At 50.6% G+C, this 19,924-nt stretch overlaps 2 protein-coding genes across 6 annotated transcripts in view; both read left to right on the plus strand.

The window, feature by feature from the left end:
* The window catches only part of RNF24 (ring finger protein 24), a 29,938-nt gene extending 10,761 nt beyond the window's left edge, over nt 1-19,177 (plus strand). For 3 of the 5 annotated variants that reach the window (XM_050974190.1, XM_050974189.1, XM_018923179.3), the window contains 5 exons: nt 7,233-7,382; nt 13,417-13,459; nt 14,345-14,386; nt 16,377-16,456; nt 17,877-19,177. In XM_050974190.1, coding sequence (XP_050830147.1) covers nt 7,240-7,382; nt 13,417-13,459; nt 14,345-14,386; nt 16,377-16,456; nt 17,877-18,015 — 447 coding nt within the window. In that variant the 5' untranslated portion in view covers nt 7,233-7,239 and the 3' untranslated portion in view covers nt 18,016-19,177. Of the gene's footprint in view, nt 1-4,525; nt 4,730-5,265; nt 5,797-7,232; nt 7,383-13,416; nt 13,460-14,344; nt 14,387-16,376; nt 16,457-17,876 lie in introns of those variants that run through there. The other 2 variants (XM_018923178.3, XM_009098136.4) reach the window with 2 other exon arrangements.
* Nucleotides 1-19,924, plus strand: part of PTPRA (protein tyrosine phosphatase receptor type A) — a 520,615-nt gene that overhangs the window by 347,374 nt on the left and 153,317 nt on the right. The gene's annotated exons all lie outside the window — the stretch shown is intronic.

Below are 19,924 nucleotides of genomic sequence, written 5' to 3' on the forward strand. Positions count from 1 at the left end.
GGTTTCCCTGAAGCCTTTTTCAGGCTGTCAGGATTGTAAAATGCAAACCTGGCTGGATCAAAGAGGGCTTGGGGGAATGGCTGCTCCGTAGGATTTGTTTAGGGATACTTTTTTCCCTGATATCCAGTCACCAGCTTTTTCACTCTTCTCCATCCAGCTACCTCTTCTTAATTCTCACCTCAAATGTAAATGGTGCAATTAAAAGGGTCCACAGAGTGCATTCCTGAGGACTGAAACCCAGGATCCAGGAGCAGACAGCAGCAGCATAAAGAGGAATTCTTCCCTCTCTGGCTTCATGCTGCTTTTCCACCACAAGGCTTTACAGCCATCTGGATCTCCTTTCAGATTATGCCCCCCCTCACAAAAATCCATAACCTAGCAACCTTATTTAGTGTCAGCTAGATCATTCTGCCTTCCTGTTCCCAAATTGTGCTTGGCTCCTCCAACTGCCTTTATAGGATGGCTGCTGGCAGCTGAGATCCCATCACTGCTTCAGGGTGCTCATCTCCAGCAAGGTTTTGTAGGATTATTGATCCCTGTGTGTTGTACTGATCATTACTTTTTTCCCTCATTAAAGGAGCTTAGGAAATGGGGGAAAAGGGGGTTTAGGAAGTTGTTTAATCCATCTGCTTCTCAGTATTAGAGTGGAGAGGGCAAGTTGCTCTTTGGCTCCATGGAAAGTGATCGGTTTTGGTTTAGCCTGAAGATGACTTGATCAAAGTGGGATTTTTTATTTTTTTTTTCTTCCAGATGTGATATTTTGGGAGTCCCCATTGCTTCCCACAGCTCTGTGTCATCACCCAGGAATTTTCAAATTCCCTGGAGTGTTTTAACACCAATTTCTCTGCTCTGACCCTTCAGCTGCGTAGGCTGAGTGTTTCTCATGGAGTTTCCAATTTGTGTTCCCCAAGGAACCTGTTCATTGGGGAGCACTGTGAACGAGGAAAACCCACCACAAATTAAGGTGGCAGATTATTCCCACTTGCCTGTGCTCTCATTGCTCTTTTTGGGCTAAAATTCACCCAAATTTAATAATGTGTGTCCCGCCACCATCAGCCCATAAAGGGAAGTGATGGCTCCTGCCTCCTCTTTTCACCTTGGGAGTACAAAGAGGCTTGGGGGCAGGAGGAGGCAGCAGCACATCCTTTCCCACCACACTTTGGGGAGGAAGAGTGAGCTCACCAGGTTGTGACGTTGGAACTGCATGCCAGGAAAAGGGGGGAAAAATAATTACAAATCCTCAAGGCCAAAGGGGAAAAATTCCTCAAGTGTTATTTCATCTCCGACAGTGAATTGAGCTGTCCTTGGGCAGCTCATGTGAGCCTTTCTGAGCGAGGCTCTGCCAGCTCTGCCTCAAACTCTCCTGGGAAGTGATTCCCAGCTCTCATTCCTGATGGGAGCTCAGGCAGGGCTCTCCTCCAAACTCTGCTTCCCCCTCCTCCAGACTGTATTAAATCATGCTATTGATTTTTTTTTTTCTATTTATTTTTGCCTGTTTTCCTGGAACTTGCAAAATCAGCCCTGAGCAAACCTTTGGTTTGCTTTTCCAACAGTGCTGGGAGAAAGAACTTGACTTTACAGTGGGTGATGGGAGCTGCAGCTGACCCATTTCTGCACGTTTCTCTGCCAGTGGTAGCAAAAACATTTTCCATTTAAAGGTTCTCTTCAGTTTTAAAGGTCTGGGATTAATTGTTTCTTCAACTGCCTGGAATCAGAAGGGCTTGCTGGAAATTGCAGCAGTACAGTCTTGCTGTCGGATGTTGCTTTCCTTAGACTTTCCTATTTTTTTCCAACTGCTTTGTTGTGATGTCACATCACTTTCTGTGTCCCCTGCCCAGAGGCAGTGGAGAGGGTTAAGGTTTTGTGTTTGGTGTCAGCCAGCTGGGGAACACAGCCAGGAAATTTCCTGATTCCAGTTCAAAAAAAGCATCGGATCCGCTCTCAGGGAGGAGGGATCAAAGGTCTGAAGCCCTTTGTGCTTGGAGGTCATTTTGGTCCCTTGGATGTCCAGGCACACAGCAAAAGCCCACCAGCACCCCCAAACCTCCAGGCAGCCAAAATGGATGAAACAAATGGGTTTTTGTACTGTTTGACACCCAGAAGTTCTTTCTGTTGCTGAGGTGGTGCCGCATCACCCCAGCCAAGCTTTGCTGGATCCTAGTACAGCTTTGTCTGTGGTGTGAGGGACCTGTTGAGATGTTCCCACTTCCCTAATCAATAACCCTGCCAAGCTTTGCACCATCCCTCACGCTCCTCCATTCCCTGCCAGGTTTGTGGAGTGAAGGATCTGGGCCAGGTTGGCTGCTCGGAGCTGGCGCTGGATGTGGCATCCCCATGGTAGCATCGTAGCCCTTTGAAATTGCATCATGCCAAGAGGGTTTGTTTTCCCCCCATGATCAGTCCTGTTGTTCATTGGTTTTGGATAGCAAAGGCCATCACTCGTGGCTGGAGCAGCACTGAGTTTTCCCCCTGCTCTGTGATGCAGCTGAGTGGCATCTCTGGGGCGATGGCAATGCTGGTTTGGGGCTGGCTCTGCAGCTGCCTGTGATTTTCCCATCGCCACGCTGCAGATCCTGGCTCTGGACCAGCTCCAGAGACAGAGCTGAAGGAAATTCCTTCCAGCTGCTTGAGGTCAGGGCTTTGCTTTGCTTTTGGGGTCCACGAGGGGGATTTTTTGCCTGCAAGTTAAATGAGGGCGTCTCTGGCTGCTGCTTCTTAACACCTGGAAGAATCTTTTTCTTTTAAATATTATCCCGTTAGTCACAGCTATTAAATAACCTCCTCTTGTAGAATCGTTCCATGGAAGACTACCCTGCTTTGCAACACAACTCGGGCTGTTTCAGAAAGGTCTTGTCAGCTGCTCCCAGTTTAACTTTCAACCAGTTAATAAGGCTTTTGGTTAAACCTGTCTGAAACACGTTGCGAAACGCCTTTGAAACTCGAGACGCTGTTCACGCCTGCTTGAAACCTTTCCCATCGATAAAATATTCCAGCTTGGAGTTTGGCCACGGCTTAGCATTCATTTTTTCCCTGAGATTCATGATTTCAGCCTGCCTGTGTCTGGCTCTGCTGGGTGTTTGAAGCTCCTGGAGATAGGTTGGCTTTGCCAGCCTGGCCGGTGGGATGCCCAGACCACCAGCTCCATCCAGTTAATGGCTGAGGAGATTCAGGCTGAGTTTGCTTTGAACCCCTGTGGAGAAAGTTGTTTGTCTTGAAAACATAAAGTAAATCCCTCTAAAAACAGGAGTTTATTTACAACAGCAGAGGCAGAAGCCACCGCTCCACCCAGCATGTGGGCTGTATTGAGGTGTGAGGATGCACAGCACATGCATGGCCCCTTTATGCACTGATGTTATAAATAAATAATAATAATTTTTTTTTGAAAAGGACAAGCAGCTCCTTTTAATAAGTAAAAACCCCAAGAAGGAGCACACAGTTCCAATCCATGTGGCAAAGCAGCAGGGAAGCAAAAATCTGCAGCTTTCAGCCCATGACATTACTTAAAGTGGCATCCCTGGTGTCACCCTCTGGCTTCAGGGACTACAGCTCTGCCTCACTTCCCTCCTCCTCCCTGCCTCAGTTTCTCTAGCTATGAGAAGACAATTGCATGCTGTATTAATCCCTGTGAGATCTCTGAGGAACATTCTGGGTACGAGGTTGGCCCCACGTATTAAGGGCTTGCTGTGGCTCTGATGGGGATTAATTTGGGACGTGGCTTGGTGAGGTTTACCTTTCACAGCCCAACTGTAATCAAAGCCCTGCCACGCTGGAGCTCGCTGACCTGTGACACTCCTTTCCTTGGCTGCTCGATGGGCCATTAACCAGCACTTTGGCTTTTAATTAAAGCTGGGGTTTGTCCTCCTTGGAGAAATGTGGATGTGCTTGGCCCCGCGTTGCTGAGTCATTGGAGAGTGTAAGGAAGGAGATGGGGAGCTCAGGTTGTTCTGCCATTTGTGGCTCTCTGTATCCCAGGACAAAGAACCATTGTTCCTTGCTATTTTTTACAGAATCATGGAATTACAGAATCTTGGAGTGATTGGAGTTGGAAGGGGCCTTAAAGCTCATCTCATTCCACCCCCTCCCTTGAGTAGGGACACCTTCCACTATCCCAGGTTGCTCCAAGCCCCTTCCAGGCTTGTCTTGAACACTTCCAGGGATCCAAGGGCAGCCACAGCTTTCTGGACAACCTGTGCCCCCTATCTCAGAGGTTTCAGGGACCTACTGGGAGCCATGGATGCCCCACAAGCATCATCTCCCTGCTCTGAGGTGCCTTAACCATGGAGAGAGCAACAGGGAGGCTTTTGTTCTGCACCAGAAACTTTTCATCCTTCTTTATTGCTCCTTTTTTATTTCTTTTGGCTGCGCCCTTGCAAATCTGAAGCAGCTTAAAATACAGTTCCCTCCCCCCCAACTCCCCTTAAAAAAAAAAAAACAACCCCAAAGCTTGGCTGCTTGAAATCATCAGATTTCACTGGAGTCTTTTTAAAGTTAACAGTTTCCTGGATCCTGGGCAGACTGACTGATTTTTCCCCTTTAACCTCCGTGCTTCTTGCTGTAACGTTTCTCAGCTGTTACAGCAGGAGGGAGGGAGGACCAGGGCAGCTCCAATGTGGAGAAGGTTATTTCACACGGGGGTTAGATGAATCTGGTGTGGCATTCCCTGGATTTGCACCACAGGGGACAGAAGGGTTGTCCCCAGGAGGCTGAGCCCCCACAACATGGCTGGCAGGTAGGTCATGGCTGCGTTCGTGACACCCTTTTGGGGCAAAATATTATGAAAGTGGTTCCATTGGAGAGGATAGTGGGGTGCTGGGGGTTGGTCTGAGCTCTGTTTCTGCTGACTGTTTATTTGCTGAGGGCTGTGATGGTTCCTAAGTGTGCTCATGGGTGTGGGGACTGCTGCAAGAGCAGCACAGCTCAGGTGCACATGAGCATGAGGAATTTTTCTGGCTTCATGGGATTTGCTGCTCCAAATGTAGCCTTGGATGTTCTTTGCCCATGGAATCTCTTAGTGGGATTGCTGAGAAGAGCATCACAAGTTAAAAGAGTTGTAAAGGAAAGAAAAGCTACAGTCCAGTGCTGGTTGGTTTTGTTGCCTGTCCTCCAAGAGTTGTTTCTCCTTCCTTGCAAAAGGTCACCTGGAGCTTCCCCAGACTGAGGACGTTTCTCTGGGGTGGTTGAGGAGCTGGAGGCAGCCAGGCTTGGCCAAAGGCAGTGATTATCAGCACAAGGGTGAAGGTGGGGCAGCGTCCTCCAGCTGAAACATCCTCATGCCAGGAGCGTGACCGAGGGGAGCCCCTGACCTGTCCCAAGTCCCAAATCCCTCTGACCCAGCGGGACTGAAACCCATAGGCAGCCCCGCGACTCTGAGCTGCGCATTAACTCCGCCGGAGCTGGGAACAAAGGTTTGGGGGCTGGATTGGGCTTTTTAAAATTGATTTGCAAAGCAAACCAGCTCAGCTGAGCGGAACAGGCGTCGGTGGAGGAGCGTGAGCTGCCTCCTGGGTGGTTGCTGGGCTATAAAATCCCATCCCCACCAGCGCTGGCAGGGAGATGTGCCGGCTCCCCGAGCTCTCGGAGCGTTTCCACGTTGGCCAGGAGAGGTTCTGAACATGCGTGTTGGTCTCTGGAGGCTTTAATCAAATCCAGGCTTTACCAGAAATCGCCTCGAAACTTCCAGCGAGGGAGGAAACTGAAAGCAGCCGGAGCAGGGAGGCTCCCAGGCGGGTGTTTGGGGCTGGCAGGGATGTTGCCTTCAGCAAGGGGACAGTCCCGGTGAGGCAGCCGGGATGAGAGGTGAGTCTGCTCCCCGTGGGAAGTCAGAGGAAAACCCACAGGGTTTGGCAAAAAAGGGGACTCAAGGGGGAAAGGAGATTTGGGAGCGAGGATGCTGCTTGAAGGGACTCTCAGAGAACCCTTGGATTTTGGAGCATCGCTCCCTGGCATGTGTGGGTTCAGATCCTGTGGTTTCCCCTCCGTCTGCAAAATGAGGAGCTGTGCAATTACTGCACCGTGGAAAACTCCCCGCTCCAGGGGAGGGTTTTGTTATCCCTTGGTGATTTTATTTGGGAAACAGGGCTCAGACTGCAGGTACTTTCCTTGCTTGTAAAACTTCATCACACGTTGCTCTCCCGTGGGCAGAAGGGAAAGCAAGGTGTATTTTTAACTTCCTTTTCTAAGCTGGGGGCAGGGGAACTTTATGTCTGGCCAGCAACGGCTGTGATCATCTGAGGGTGAACAGTTCAGAGAATGATAGGAAGATAAGAGATAATAAATAAGAGCTATTAAAATCCTGGGGGAGAGGATTTGCTGAAATTGTTATCCCAGACAGCTGCTCAGGGTTTAATTGGGGCTCTCCAAGGGGAGGGAGGTTTTGGTCACGAGTCCCAGATGTGGGACATGACAGCCAAAATTGCTGCCTCTTCCTCTTGGCCGCCTCTCACTGGTGCCTCGGGGCTTTCCTGGGGGGAAGGAGCCTGGGGCTGTGCTGAGGAGTAAAGCTGAAACCTGCAGAAGTGCTCTTAAACCACCAAACCTGTGTCTCAGATGGGAAAACAACCAAAGCCTCCTTTACAGAGTCCATTGTCTCCCCATAATTTCTCTCAGCGGCACTGCTGTGTGTCCTGGGAATGTCCTTGTCCTCTTCCTTTTCATCTTTGATTTTGGTGCAGGATTTCTATGGAATGAGGAATCAGTCTTAGAAACCACTGGAGGGGAAGGGAAGGCAAACTTGCTCCAAGGCTTTCTGGCTGCTTTCAGTATTTTTACCAAGTTACTGTGGGGTTTGAGGGATGCTGGCTGCAGCTGGGGTTGCTTGGATGCAGTTCCCACCCTCCATCTCATCCAGTGTTTAACTAGAAGGATGATGTGTGAAAGGAAAAGAGCTGGAGGAGAAGCTCACAATGGGAGAAGGAAAATCCCAGCCCCAGCTGATCCAGCCCTGCTTTGTTTTCAGGGTTACCAAGATGGGAATTTGGTTTTGGGCAAGGAGGAGTGGATGAGTGAGAAGTCATCTCCAGCCCTCTCCATTCAGGGGGACCACGGGTCTGCAAGGTGCCACCTGGGCACATGGGCTGTGCTTTGCAGCTGTGTCAATACAGGCTGTGCTGCCTGCTCCAAGGGAAGGAAAAGTGACATTTTTAATTGGATTGGCTGAAAACAAGAGTCCAGTTTCACAACAAAAATCCTCATAAGGAATGTTACATCCCTGTGTTTTCTCCCTGTCTCTACAGCCTACCCATGAGCTCAGACTTCCAGCATTACAGTTTCAGGATGCCGAACATCGGGTTCCAGAACCTTCCTCTTAACATATACATTGTGGTTTTCGGCACAGCCATCTTCGTCTTCATCCTCAGTTTGCTCTTCTGTTGCTACTTGATCAGGTAAGGGAATATTGTAAGGGAATGTTCCCCAAGAGCTTCCAGGCCCATCACTGATCCCTCCATCCCAAAAAGAGGATGGCAGCATCTTATTTCCTTGGCAGCACCGATTTCTTTGACACATCTTATGTCAACCTGATGTCCCACAAAGCAGTGACATTATCCACTTAAAACCAAGAGATGCATATTTGCTACTAGTGGGATGGAATTGTGGTCAGCTTCTCAGAAAACCTGGAAAGGGATGTTTCATGGTCCCTGCTTTCTGCTTAATGTTTCAACACATTTCCCTCTGTAATGAGTAACTCGTGTCCTGCGTGCCTAAGGAATGTTTAATACCTGCTCCGTTGCTTATTGAACCCAAATTGCTCCTTCAACGGCACAGTTTGGAGATTAATGATGCAGAGTTGATGTGCTAATCTGAGCAATGGGGGAGCAGGATGGCAGGGTGAAAGGTTGCTCCTGTTTGGGGCTTGTTTTAATTATTTTATGGGCCATTGGGGAGATTGTTGGGCTGCTGATTGAGAGGAGAAACTCTTCCTGACTGAGGGAGAATGAGGCAAGTGGGGAAAAACCACAGTGCCTGAGAATTGAGGTGGTGATGGACATGAGTTGTGCTGATAACCCATGATGGGAGGCTGGTTGTGCTTCAACCTGTGTCTGGGAGCAGAGGTCATCATTCTGCCAGCAATGGTAGCCAAAATTCTGTATTCCCAGAGCTCTCCTCTCCAGCTTTTCCATCCCCTTTCCTTTCCCTCAGTCTTTCCAGCTGGCCCCAGCTCCCTGCAAGCTGTGCATCCATCACATCCCCTCTTCGTGTTCCTGTAAAACAGGTACCCAGTCTCTCCTTGCACCACAGCAGCCAAGCCCACCAGGTTATCTATCTAAAGGGTGTTGAAAATATTTTATCCTGCTCTTGTAGACCAGGGAAATGAGATTTCGGTGTCAACCTTCTAAGTACTTGATAATTCCCACCCATTTTCACTTCTGTATGAAGCAAAACCTCATAAAACATGCAGACGAGCCCCAACCCAGGTTTACTGAGGGGTGATTTGGGCTGCTTGGATATCATATCTTAATTTTTTTTCCCCACAATTATGAAAATTGTGTTTTGAATGTGTATGAAAATAGACCAGAGGTGTTCAGAGGGCTCAAGGACTTGTTTTGCTCAGGTGGAACTCGAGTCTATATGGCTCACTTAGAAAATTGCAGAGGTGTTTGGACTTTGAGAGTATTTTCCTGGGCACTCGCTGGGTGTGTTATGCCCCAAAGAAGGAATAACAAGGAGTAATGTCTGGAAGGTCAAGCCAGAAAATCTTCAAATTTAGAAGCTGGAGGCGTGTTGTAAGAGAGAGAGGGTGAGTAACCGGTGAGAGAAGCCAGCAAGGAAGTGGCAAGTCCTCAGCCTCCTCACGTCTTTAAATCAAGACCGAGGACCTTTCTGGACGAGACGTTTTGGCTCCTGTTCCCGAGGTGCTATTTAGCAACCCATGATAGATGTGGAGTTGGATTAGGTCATCCAGTGATCCCTTTATAGCCCAAAACCCTAGAGAGACTCTACAAATGGCTCTTCAGCCCTCCTCCCTGAGCTCTTTTATTGGCAGAACAGAACCAAAACAGGATCCTCCAGCCCCCATTGGGGAGGGTTTTTGCTGTGCTGTGGGTTTTAGCTGTGCCAGTGTCCCAGGAGCATCCACCTCCACGGAAGCTGCTCTGTAATCTCAGCTCATCTGGGATATAAAAGTCTGAGTTTTGGAAGCATTGTAGGTGGACAACAGGATGAGGACCACCCACCTGCAAGGGCAGAGAGACCAACAGAAGGACAGGGTGGTCCCCTCCAGAGCTCCTCCAAACTCTGCTTCCATCCGTGGGGGTTCTTTGCAGGTAACAGCAGCTCCTGGCTTTCCCATAGGTGCAGCATCAACACTGCCCTTCCTCTCCCTCCTTTCACATAACTCCACATCTCCAAATATTTGGTAAACACCAAGCAAGGCTCCTGACACCACCCTCAGGCCCTGGTTCTCATTTCCTGCTCTGGATCAGAGCAGCTCCTGCAGCTCTCCCCACATCCCCAGCTGGGGAGGCATCCAGAGTGTGGAAGAGCCAATATCAGGTGTATTTACCCCAAATCACAGAGCTGATGGCATTAAATAAAAGATGTGCTGGGGAAGGATAGGACATGGGCTGTGCTTTGCAGCTGTGTCAATACAGGCTGTGCTGCCTGCTCCAAGGGAAGGAAAAGTGACATTTTTAATTGGATTGGCTGAAAACAAGAGTCCAGTTTCACAACAAAAATCATCATTGTCTGTGTATTGTTCAGGTGAACCTTGAGCTTTTCTGGTGCTGCAGACCGCTCAGGTCAGAGCTCAGGTCCCTCATGGCTGCTGCCTCTGCTTGGCAAGATTACAGATAAAAAAGGAAGAACAAGGAAATGAGATTTTGCAGGCAGCTGGTCGTGTCTGATCTCCGGTGAATTAATGAAAGTGATAAACTCATGTTGCCTTTGGTCCCATAAAAGCCAGTCCAGAAGGAGGCTGAGCTGAGCTATGCCACCCCCACTGTGGGTCAATTCTGCAGCATCCTCTCTCTGTGCTTTGCTGTGGATCATCCAGGGCTCATCCCTGCCCAGCCTGGAGCAGCTCAAAGTCTCTGGGAGGCTCAGGGTACACAGCACCTACAAAGTCTTTTTTTTATACGGTTGTTTCCTTCTGCATTCAGACCTGCCAGGAGCCAACAGTGGTTGGGTTTTGTGTTTAGAGAAAGGAATGGAGCTGGGGAAGGGTATGGAGCTCCAGGAGCAGCTGAGGGAGCTGGGAAGGGGCTCAGCCTGGAGAGGCTCAGGGGGACCTTGTGGCTCTGCACAGCTCCTGCCAGGATGGGACAGCCAGGGGGGTCGGGCTCTGCTCCCAGGGAACAGAGACAGGAGGAGAGGGAACGGCCTCAGGCTGGGCCAGGGGAGGGTTAGATTGGATGTTGGGAAAATTTCTTCATGGAAAGGATGGTCAGGCATTGGCACAGCTGCCCAGGGCACTGTTGGAGTCCCCATCCCTGGAGGGGTTTAAAAGCCATGTGGATGTGGCACTTGGGGACATGGTCAGTGGTGGCCTTGGCAGTGCTGGGGGACTGGATGATCTTAGAGAGCTTTTCCAACTCAAACAATGCTGTGATTCCATGAAGAGCCCAAGGAGCCTGGCTGAGCTGAGGACAGCAACAAAATGATGGGATAAAAAAACAGTGACCAGGGCCTCTCTTCTCCTTTTACTATAAGGCATCTAATATGGAAATCTCAGGGGTAAACCTGCAAAAAAATTTTCCTCTGCAATTTATCCCCGTAGTTGTTCACGTGCTGTAGGTGATTCAGTCACCCAGAGAAAGAGGGAGCTCCCACTCCTGCAGGAAGAGATCCCAGAGCCCAGGAGAGGCAGTTGTTCCTTCAGGGAGGGTGACAGCACACAGGATCAGCAGCCAGGCACTGTGTGGTCCCTAATCTTGAGCAGACATCTGCCAGGAATTCCTGGGGAGTCACAGCACTTGACACGAGATGGATGGAGGGAATAGCAGGGAATAGCGCTCGCCAGGATCCGGGGTCTCCTCACACGGCTGCACCAGGCCCCAGCAGATCCATCTGGCCCAGGATCCTGGCTCAGAGCAAGGAGGAGCAGGCTAAGCTCACACGCTTCAGCACCAGATGTGCTTGTGCTGCTCCCCAGAACCTCCAGGGAGGAGGGTTTTTTTGGGAAAAATCCCTATTTAGCTCAGCACCAGCCCAGGGCATTGCAGATCCGTGCTTCCTGCCATATCCACAGCTAGCTGGTCACTTCTTCCCCACCACTGGTCTGTGGAATCCCAGGGCAATGGGAATATTCCTCTGTCTGGTCTGAGGTGCCCTCACCCCCAGGGGAGCACTGACTTTGACCCTCACTTATAGAGAAAGTTTCCTAAACTCCAGAAAGGACTGGAATCCACAAAAGTGTGAAATAGATTATAGAGAGCAGTGCAGGTGTGTCACTGGGTGAGAAATGTAGGGTTTGGGATTTTTAGTGTGTTGTGGATGGAAGCAAGATGGAGGGCACAGGTTGTCATCCTGGGCTTCATCCTTCTTCTTCCTTCTTCTCCATGGGTTTGGGTGGCATTTTGCAATTGGGCAGAAAAGTCCCCATTGCAGCTCTGTGGGATCAGTTATTGGGTTAAAAGGGAAAATAATCCAGGTGTCAGTTCTTAATTGGATAGTTAAGTCTTAAAAGCCCTTGTACCAAGAGATTGTTGGGCATTTTGTGCCTTCTGATGAAAGGCTGCAGAACTCACAGCAGTGAGACTGTTTTACTGATAAGAAATAATAAACACTTGAGTCCCAACAGGAATTACTGTCTCAGTGCCTTCACTCCAGACCAAGAGAAACCCACAACTAAAACCCCCACCACTGGTCCAAGGTGCTCCAGTGGCTTTGGCTCATGAGGGCCAAACCCTTGGTGGCCACTCAGTGCTCCATACAGAGGGATGCTGCTTCCCTTTCCAGGCCAGTTTTCCCTTCCCGTGGTCTCCAGCCTGGCTTCTCCCCATCTGTGTTTCATAACCGCCTTCCCAGCCCCGGATCCCTGCGGGTCGGGCCGGTTTCATCCTGTTCCCTCTATTGTTCCTGCATCTTCTGCTCATGTTTCTGTTCAGGGTCACTGCCAGAGGGATGAGACCCCAGGCTCCTCCTCCTCTTCCTCCTCCTCTCCTCTCCCTCTCCTCCCTGCCTGCTGCAGTGTTTTCCATGGTTCTGCAGGCGGGTTCCTGCCAGGCAGCATTGCTGGAGCAGGAGGGATGGCTCCCTGTGAAATTTGGGACTCAGGAGCTTTGTGCATCTCTCCCTGCAGCATTAAAGTACATTTTTACCCATCCCTCACCTTCTAAGGCCCACAGTATTTTGGGGGAGGGTGTCAGACATAAGGAAATACTTTTCCATCCCACTTTTGTACCTCCCCCACTGCAGCATGGCAGGGTTGGAAAATCCCCAGAAGCTCAGGTTGAAGCAGCCAGGGATTTCAGACAGCCCTCAAAATATTTTTGCAGAATAGAAATTCCAGGCAAGGAGGTTTCATATCTGAAACCACTTGGGCTGGTTGGGGAAAATATTCCTGTGGCTCTCCAGGCCCTGCAGCCACACATTGACTCTGTATTGAAAGTCCTTGGCCAACTCTTCAGCCCTGGGGACTTCCCTCCTGAGTTTTCCAAGCACTTTATTAAATGCCATGTCTGGTAATGAGAGGCAATATTGGTTATTTTAATTTTAAGTGTATTTATTTTAGGAGCATAATGGTTTTCTCCAGCCAGCAGATGCCTGTGGAGCGCTCTGCTGGCTCTGACTCTGGAGAGGAGAGGCTGGGGAGGGAGGGGATGGAACCAGCACTTTGCTTGTGGCCTAAAATTCCTGCTGGACTTCCCACTGCAGCAGGTGTTATTGGAACAGGCCCATCCCACTCATCTCCATCCCTCAGTTTGCTCCAGGAGTGGATGTGGTTTGACTGATCTTAGAATTGAAGATAAAGCTGAGTTTGAGGAGGCCAGTGCAACCTGATGGGGGCTTTGGTGGGAAACCTCTGGGCAGGGTCTCCTTCCCTGTCCCTGCTGGAGTGGGAGCAGGGCTTTCCTCAGGTCTGAACCCCCATGCCTTGAAAAATGGTGCTGCATTCAGTGTCGGAGTTTTTGCCAGCAGAAGTGGTTGGAAACTGAGGGGATTTATGGCAGACTGTGATTTCCTCACCCACTTTTTCTGGTCTTAACTATGTGGTTGATGTGTGCGTGGAAAATCAGGGAGGTCAAAAGAGGGATAAGGGAGGAGTTGTGTGCTTTGGGATGGAGACATTGCCCTGCAAGCGACAGGGAAAGCTGGATATTACCTAAACATGTCATTTCCTGTGGCCACTCTCATTTCTGAAATAAAAAATGTAAAATATGACATGTTAAAGCTGGAAAGGAGGGAAGTGGAATGTCTGAGGTATTACAATGATCCTGATGGTTTTGCCTGCCCTCACGTTTCTCCCTGGTTTCATTGCAGGCTCAGGCATCAGGCACACAAAGAGCTTTACGCCTACAAACAGGTGAGATGATCCTCTAACTTCTTTTTCCTTTCCCTTCTCCTTAGTGCCAAATCCATCCATTTTTCTCATGCTGTTCCTCTCTTTGGGAAGTTTCTGGCCCTCAGAGGGCAGTTGTAACACCTAGAACCATCTGTCCCTGCTGATTCTATTGTCCCCTACCAGCTGGGCCCCCCAGGGCCATCCCTCACCTGCTCATCCCCAAATCTCCCACTTTTCCACTGAGGTCCTGAGCAGTGGGAACATCTCCACCTCTGGAGCACCCTCACCTCTCCAGCCTCACCCACTGCACAGCAGTGATGCCATCACTCCCCCAGTCACCAAACTTTGATTTTGTGAGGTCTGGATGTGCTCCCAGGGTTGGATCTGGCTGCTCCAAATCCCTGAATCCACAGGGCTTTTCCAGGGAGCAGCTCCATGGCAAGCCCAGCTCTTCCCTGCACCCACCTGCACTCACCAGTTGAAATAAACACAGCCCAGGGGTGGGTGTCAGGCTGCTGCTTCCATGTCCTGTTTTCTCCAGAATTTGTGGGATTTTCTGCCTCTGACCCCTTGATCTGTGCAGGAAGCTGGGTGGAGTTGGGCTGAATGCACACAGTTGTCCTGCATTTATAGCTCTCTCCAGTGCTCAGCTTGGATAGTGGGAAAATGAAGTGGTAGCCCAGGAGGCTTAAATTTGGGAGGAAACCTCCTGGATTTGGTCCTTGTGGTTTTATCTTTCCCCTCCTCCTGTCCCTGCATGGGGCCCCTCGTGCTCCCTGGCTGTGCTGGGTTTACTGGGGGGGTTTCCAGTTGTACTGGGACACTCAGTGGGATCCCTATGTGAGATTTTTCCTGGGAATGCTGATGGCAGAAGCTCTGTCCTGACCCCAGCTCTTTGCCTTGCAGGTCATACTCAAGGAGAAGGTGAAGGAGCTGAACCTTCATGAGGTGAGCACATCCTGGGGCAGCAAAAGCTCTTCACCCTCCTCTTCCTCGCCCTGGGGACGGGGCAAACCCTCAAATTCAACTCCACAGGGAGCAGAGCATGCAGCCAGCTGGGCTTTGGAAATGGGGAAAGATCCTCTGCAAAAGTCTGGATGCATCTCTCTCCCTCCTCCTGTCTCCCCTTGGCTTTTCTTGCACCATTATTGTTATTTATTGTGTTCTTCTTATCACAGTGATAAGAAGCTGTGGATAAGGGGAGGCCAAGGCCGTCTGGGCCGTGTATAAACAGTGTCCCTGAGCAGGGACGTCCCCTCTGGCCCTGCCAGTCAGGGTGTGACAATGCCCAGCACAGCCGTGGGCAGGGAAAGCTGAAATCAGGATAAACAGAGGCAGATCCCTGCTCCCTCCCTGCCCCCTGAGGGCTCAAACACCTTCCTTTATCTCCATGGCCTTCCAGGCTTTTTGGGGCTGAGCGTTTCTATTCACAGCCCACATTTCCTGGTGAATTTGAGCAGGAATCTGCTGAAATCCCACCTCAAAGCACAGCCTGGATTGATTTATTCCCCTAGAGACAACAAAAATGCCCACCCACATCTGGGCACAAGGCTGCTCATCTGCTCAGCAGCAGCTCCAGTTGTTTCTAAACCACTGTTGTATTTTATTTTAATCCCCTGAGCAGAGCCCATCCCACGTTTTACCCTGAGCCTCCACTCCCCACAGCCCCCAGGGTAAATCCCAAGGGCCTCGGGCTTGGGAGCAGTCCCTGCTGCAGGCCCCAATTGCTGATCCACTCCCTTTAAACCGACCTGCAGAGGGGTTTTTGTCAGCACACAGGCTTCAAAGCACTTCCTGGGGTGAGAAAGAGGTTGGAGGAGGGATTTGGGAATGTGCCAGAGCCAGGAATGGCCTCAATAACGCTCAGCCCTCCTCCTCCACCTCTGTTCCCAGCTGTCTGCAGCTCCCCCAGCTTTTGGGGAGGATGAGGCCTCTGTAGGGAACAGGACAGAGCTGTTCAAGCTCTTCCCTGGGATTTGGAAAAACCTGGAAGGGTTTAGCTCAAAAAGATCCCATTTTGGGCATTTTTATTTTGGCATTTGCAGGCAGTGTTTCTGGAAAGCAGAGGAGGGGGTGGGAATTTTCCAACAGGACGGGGCCTGGAGCCCTGGGGAGGGAAAGCTCCCACCCAGCTCTTCCCTCCCTGCCTCTGCCTCTGGTTTTCCCCTTTTCCCATCACTCTGCCTCTGGCAGGCCCTGGGGAAGCTCAGGATGTGTGTTCCTCAGGGGGTGACCCCAACAGCTGCACCTTGGCCCTGCTGCACTGAGAGATCCCAGGCCAGGGAGATTGGGAAAACCACCCAGGAATATCCAAAATCCCCTGGGACATCCAGAATGAGTCAGGAGGAATTGGCTGTGAGGGTGAAGGAGGTTTTGGCTGAGAAAACAGCCAGCAGCTTTCCCAGCCCTGGGACAGGCATGGCAACAATCCCATTGCCTTTTCCTCTTCCCAGAGGTGTCCCTGTGGATGCAGCCAGTCCCAGGGATCAGGCAGCAGCATGGATCCATCCCCCTGCACCCTGCATCCATCCTCCAGCACATCCCAGCTCTGGGGCTGATCCCTGGAGGCTCCGTGGTCCCTTCCAGCAGGAAAGGGAGACCCAAGCCTCAGCCTGTGATCCTGGAGTTTAGGAAGCAAAATTTGGGAAGGCTTTAGGGAAAATTTCATTCTTTTGAGGGTGATAAGGCCCTGGCACAGGGTGCCCAGAGAAGCTGTGGATCCCTGGAAGTGTCCAAGGCCAGGCTGGATAGGGCTTGGAGCACCCTGGGATGGTGGGAAGTGTCCCTACCCATGCCAGGGGGTGGCACTGGATGGTTTTTAAGGTCCTTTCCAACCCAACCCATTCCATAATTCCACGATTTTAGCCATCTGGAAGTTTTTATTTGCCAGTGTTGCTCCCTGAGCACTGACATTCCCTGTGTGTCCCACCCCCTGCAGATCTGTGCCGTGTGCCTGGAGGAGTTCAAGCCCAAGGACGAGCTGGGGATCTGTCCCTGCAAACATGCCTTCCACAGGAAGTAAGTGTGGGCCCTCCCACCCCATCCCAGGGCAGGAGGGGCAGGAAAAGGAGAAAGGGGCAGGAAAAGCCCCTTTGGATCACCTGGGGCACGAGGAGCAGCTGCAAAACTGAGTGACAGTTTGGGGAGCTGGGGATTTGTAGGATGCCCCGTGCTGAGTCAGCACTTGGCCTTGGTGATCCTCGTGGATCCCTTCCAACCCAGTCTGTAATCCCATGAAAAATGTAAACATACATATTTTATATAGGTGTGGTTTATGTAAAGCAAACCCACTAAATTATATATATATATATATATATATATATAAAAAACAGTACTATATAATATTCCATATGCTAAAACTACAGCATATCCTACTATATATTATACACATTTTTATATTCTTTGAATGTTTATATACATTTTATTTATTGTTTATATAGACATTTTGTATATTATATTATTGTTTATAGACATTTTATATGTTGTTTATACAGACATTTTATATTCTTTGAATGTTTATATATACATTTATTATCTATTATATATATAATATACATTATACATTTATACATTTATATATACACTTTCATACATTTATATATACACTATACTAGATATACTATATATAATGTATATTACCTAATATATATAAAATATTAAATATGTCTATATACATTTCTATATATACTACACTATATATAGTGTATATACTATATAAAACTATATATAATATATATTACATAATAATAGAATAGAATAGAATATAAATAATTATATATAATACATAAAATCCATAATAGTGTGATTATATCAGTTATTTACATAATTTTTATTTATCCATACACATTATATACATGTTTGTGTATTATTGGTATATTATTTACAGAATCTGTGTTTATCATTTCACAGACACTTTTTATGTATATATTTTGTTTATTTTTTGGTAGGTGTAGGCATTTTATATCCCTATAATATAAATATAAATAATATCTAAAACAAAATCCCTGTATACAAACACAGAGAACCCCCCCAAAAAAATCCCATAAAACATAAAGGCACCCAAATGGTGAATTTAAAGCTGGGCAGCAGCAGCAAAGCTCCAGGGCAGGGTAAAGGGGCTTGGGGGGGATTTTTACAGCTCCACATCAATGTCAGGTGTCCTCAGTGATGTCAGGTGTGTCCCCAATGATGTCAGGTGTCCTTACTGATGTCAGGTATGTTCCCACCGATGTCAGGTGTGTCCCCAATGATGTCGGGTGTGTCCATCAATGTCGGGTATCCCCAGTGATGTCAGGCATGTCCTCACTGATGTCACGTGTGTCCCCACCGATATCAGCTGTGTCCCCACTGACATCAGACATGTCCCCAGTGATGTCAGGCATATCCTCGCTGCTGTCACGTGTGTCCCCACTGACGCCCCGTGTCGCGGTGTCCGCAGGTGCCTCATCAAGTGGCTGGAGGTGCGGAAGGTGTGTCCCCTGTGTAACATGCCGGTGCTGCAGCTGGCGCAGCTGCACGGGAAGCCGGACCCGGGCCCTCCGCAGGTGCCGCTGCCCGGCTCGCAGAACATCGTATAGAACATCCCTCCCGGGCCGGGCCCGGCCCGCGCCCGCCCGCGGCGCTCGGACTCAACCAAAGCACTTCGGCCGCAGCTGAGCGGCCCCGAATCCCGCCGGGATGAAGCCTGGACTCGGATCCTCCGCCAGGGCCAGGAGGGGACTCGGCGTCCTCGGCACGACATCCTTCTTCCAGCACCTCCCTTCTCCAGCCTCGCGGCCGCCGGGAAGCGGCGCGGTGGCACCGGCGAGCTCCGGGAGCGGCGCCGCGGCCCCCGAGCTCCGGCACCTGCTGCCCCCGAGCGCGGGGCGGGCCCCGAGCGTCGCGGCCGGTTCTGCTCCCTCCTCTTCGCCTTCGGTTCCTTTGCCTTTGCGGCTCCCAGCAGGAAAGGGGGTCTCGCCCCCGGAGTCGGGTGTCCCCTCGGCACCCGCTGTCACCCCCGGTGGTGGCTGGGCGGGGTCTCTTGGGTTTGGATTTCCCCCCACCCTCTCGAGGGTGGCTGCCCCTCTTCCTCGGCTACCTCAGGGGCCTGGAGCTCCTGTAAGGGGCACCATCCTGGCCTCAGCAGCAGCGAGAGCCATGGCGTGGGGGGCAGCAGCAGTCCCGGCCTTTGGGATCATCCCGGCATTTCCAGCCGGGCTCTCTGGGCAGCGGTTCCCCTTGCCAAAACACCCAAACCCCTCATCAGCGCCTGGGGGGAGCTGGGCCACCCCCGGCCTCTCGGAGCACGGGTTTTGGGTGTCCCCTGCCATCCTCAGCAGTCGCATTCCCGGGTTGGGGGAGGGGGGTGTCAGTATTACGGCAGCGGCTTTCCCGGAGGCAGGGCTGGGGAAAAAAATCCCCTCCCCTCCCAAAAAAATCCGGGACTGTTTATGGAGCGTGGAGCCTCATAGACGTGTTTGTACACTACAAATTCTGCAGCAGAATATTTTTTAAAACATTCGCTGGTTTTGGTTTTTTTTGGTTTTGGTTTTTTTTTTGTTTTCCTCTGTTTGTTTGGTTTTTTTGTAAGCTCTATTTTTGTATATTTAATTGCTATTTGAAAATTCTAATAATGCGTCTTTTTTGCTAATCACACTCTTCTTAAAGAAAAACCAGGAAAGAAAAAAAAAAAACAAAAACAACCAAGAGTTTGCATGTGATTTGACTTGAAATGTAAATAAAAGCAGGTTTTGGAAGCGGGGGTGTGTTTGCAGGGGGTCTGTTCCCCCTCCCTTGTTCGCTGTCACCCTGGGGATGTCCCCAGCAGGGGAGGGACCACAGATGGGCGGGTTTGGGGTTGGGGTCACGTTGTCCATATCCCCTTGCCCCAGCAGCATCCCCTGGGGACAGACTGCAGAGCGCCCCAAAAGCCCCAGCCAGGAGGGATTGTGCAGGATTCCAGGTGAGCTTCCCTGCTTAGGGAGGGGATATTCCTCTTCCCAACCCAAACCCCGGCCCAAATCCCAGCCCCAGCCCCCGATGCCGACCTCCCGCGGGGCTGGGCAGGGTTCAGCTCCCAGCTCAGCGCTGCGGGATCCCCGGGGGTGCAGCTCCAACCCCGTTCTCTGCTCAGTTTGTTCCACTCCTCCTCTTCCTCAAGGCTTGACCAGGCCGGTGCCAAAGTCCCCCTGAGTTGTGCCCATGGGGGTGGCCGAGCTGGGGTCACCCCGGGGTGAGGTCCTGCAGGACGCCGGTGTGAAGGGGGAGGCGGGACTCCCGCGTGTCCTGTCCCGCTGTCCCTGTCCCCATCCCTGCCTGCGGGGCTGCTGCCCTCTAGTGCCGGACCCACCTGGGCACCACCCAAACCATGGAATTCTTGGGATGAGCAGGAACTTGAAATCCCATCTCATTTCACCCCATCATGGTCAAGACCAGCTCCCACTGTCCCAGGCTGCTCCAAGCCCCGTCCAGCCTGGCCTTGGACACTGCCAGGGATCCAGGGGCAGC

Source organism: Serinus canaria, chromosome 4 (genome assembly GCF_022539315.1).
Source record: "Serinus canaria isolate serCan28SL12 chromosome 4, serCan2020, whole genome shotgun sequence".
NCBI classification, from domain to species: domain Eukaryota; kingdom Metazoa; phylum Chordata; class Aves; order Passeriformes; family Fringillidae; genus Serinus; species Serinus canaria.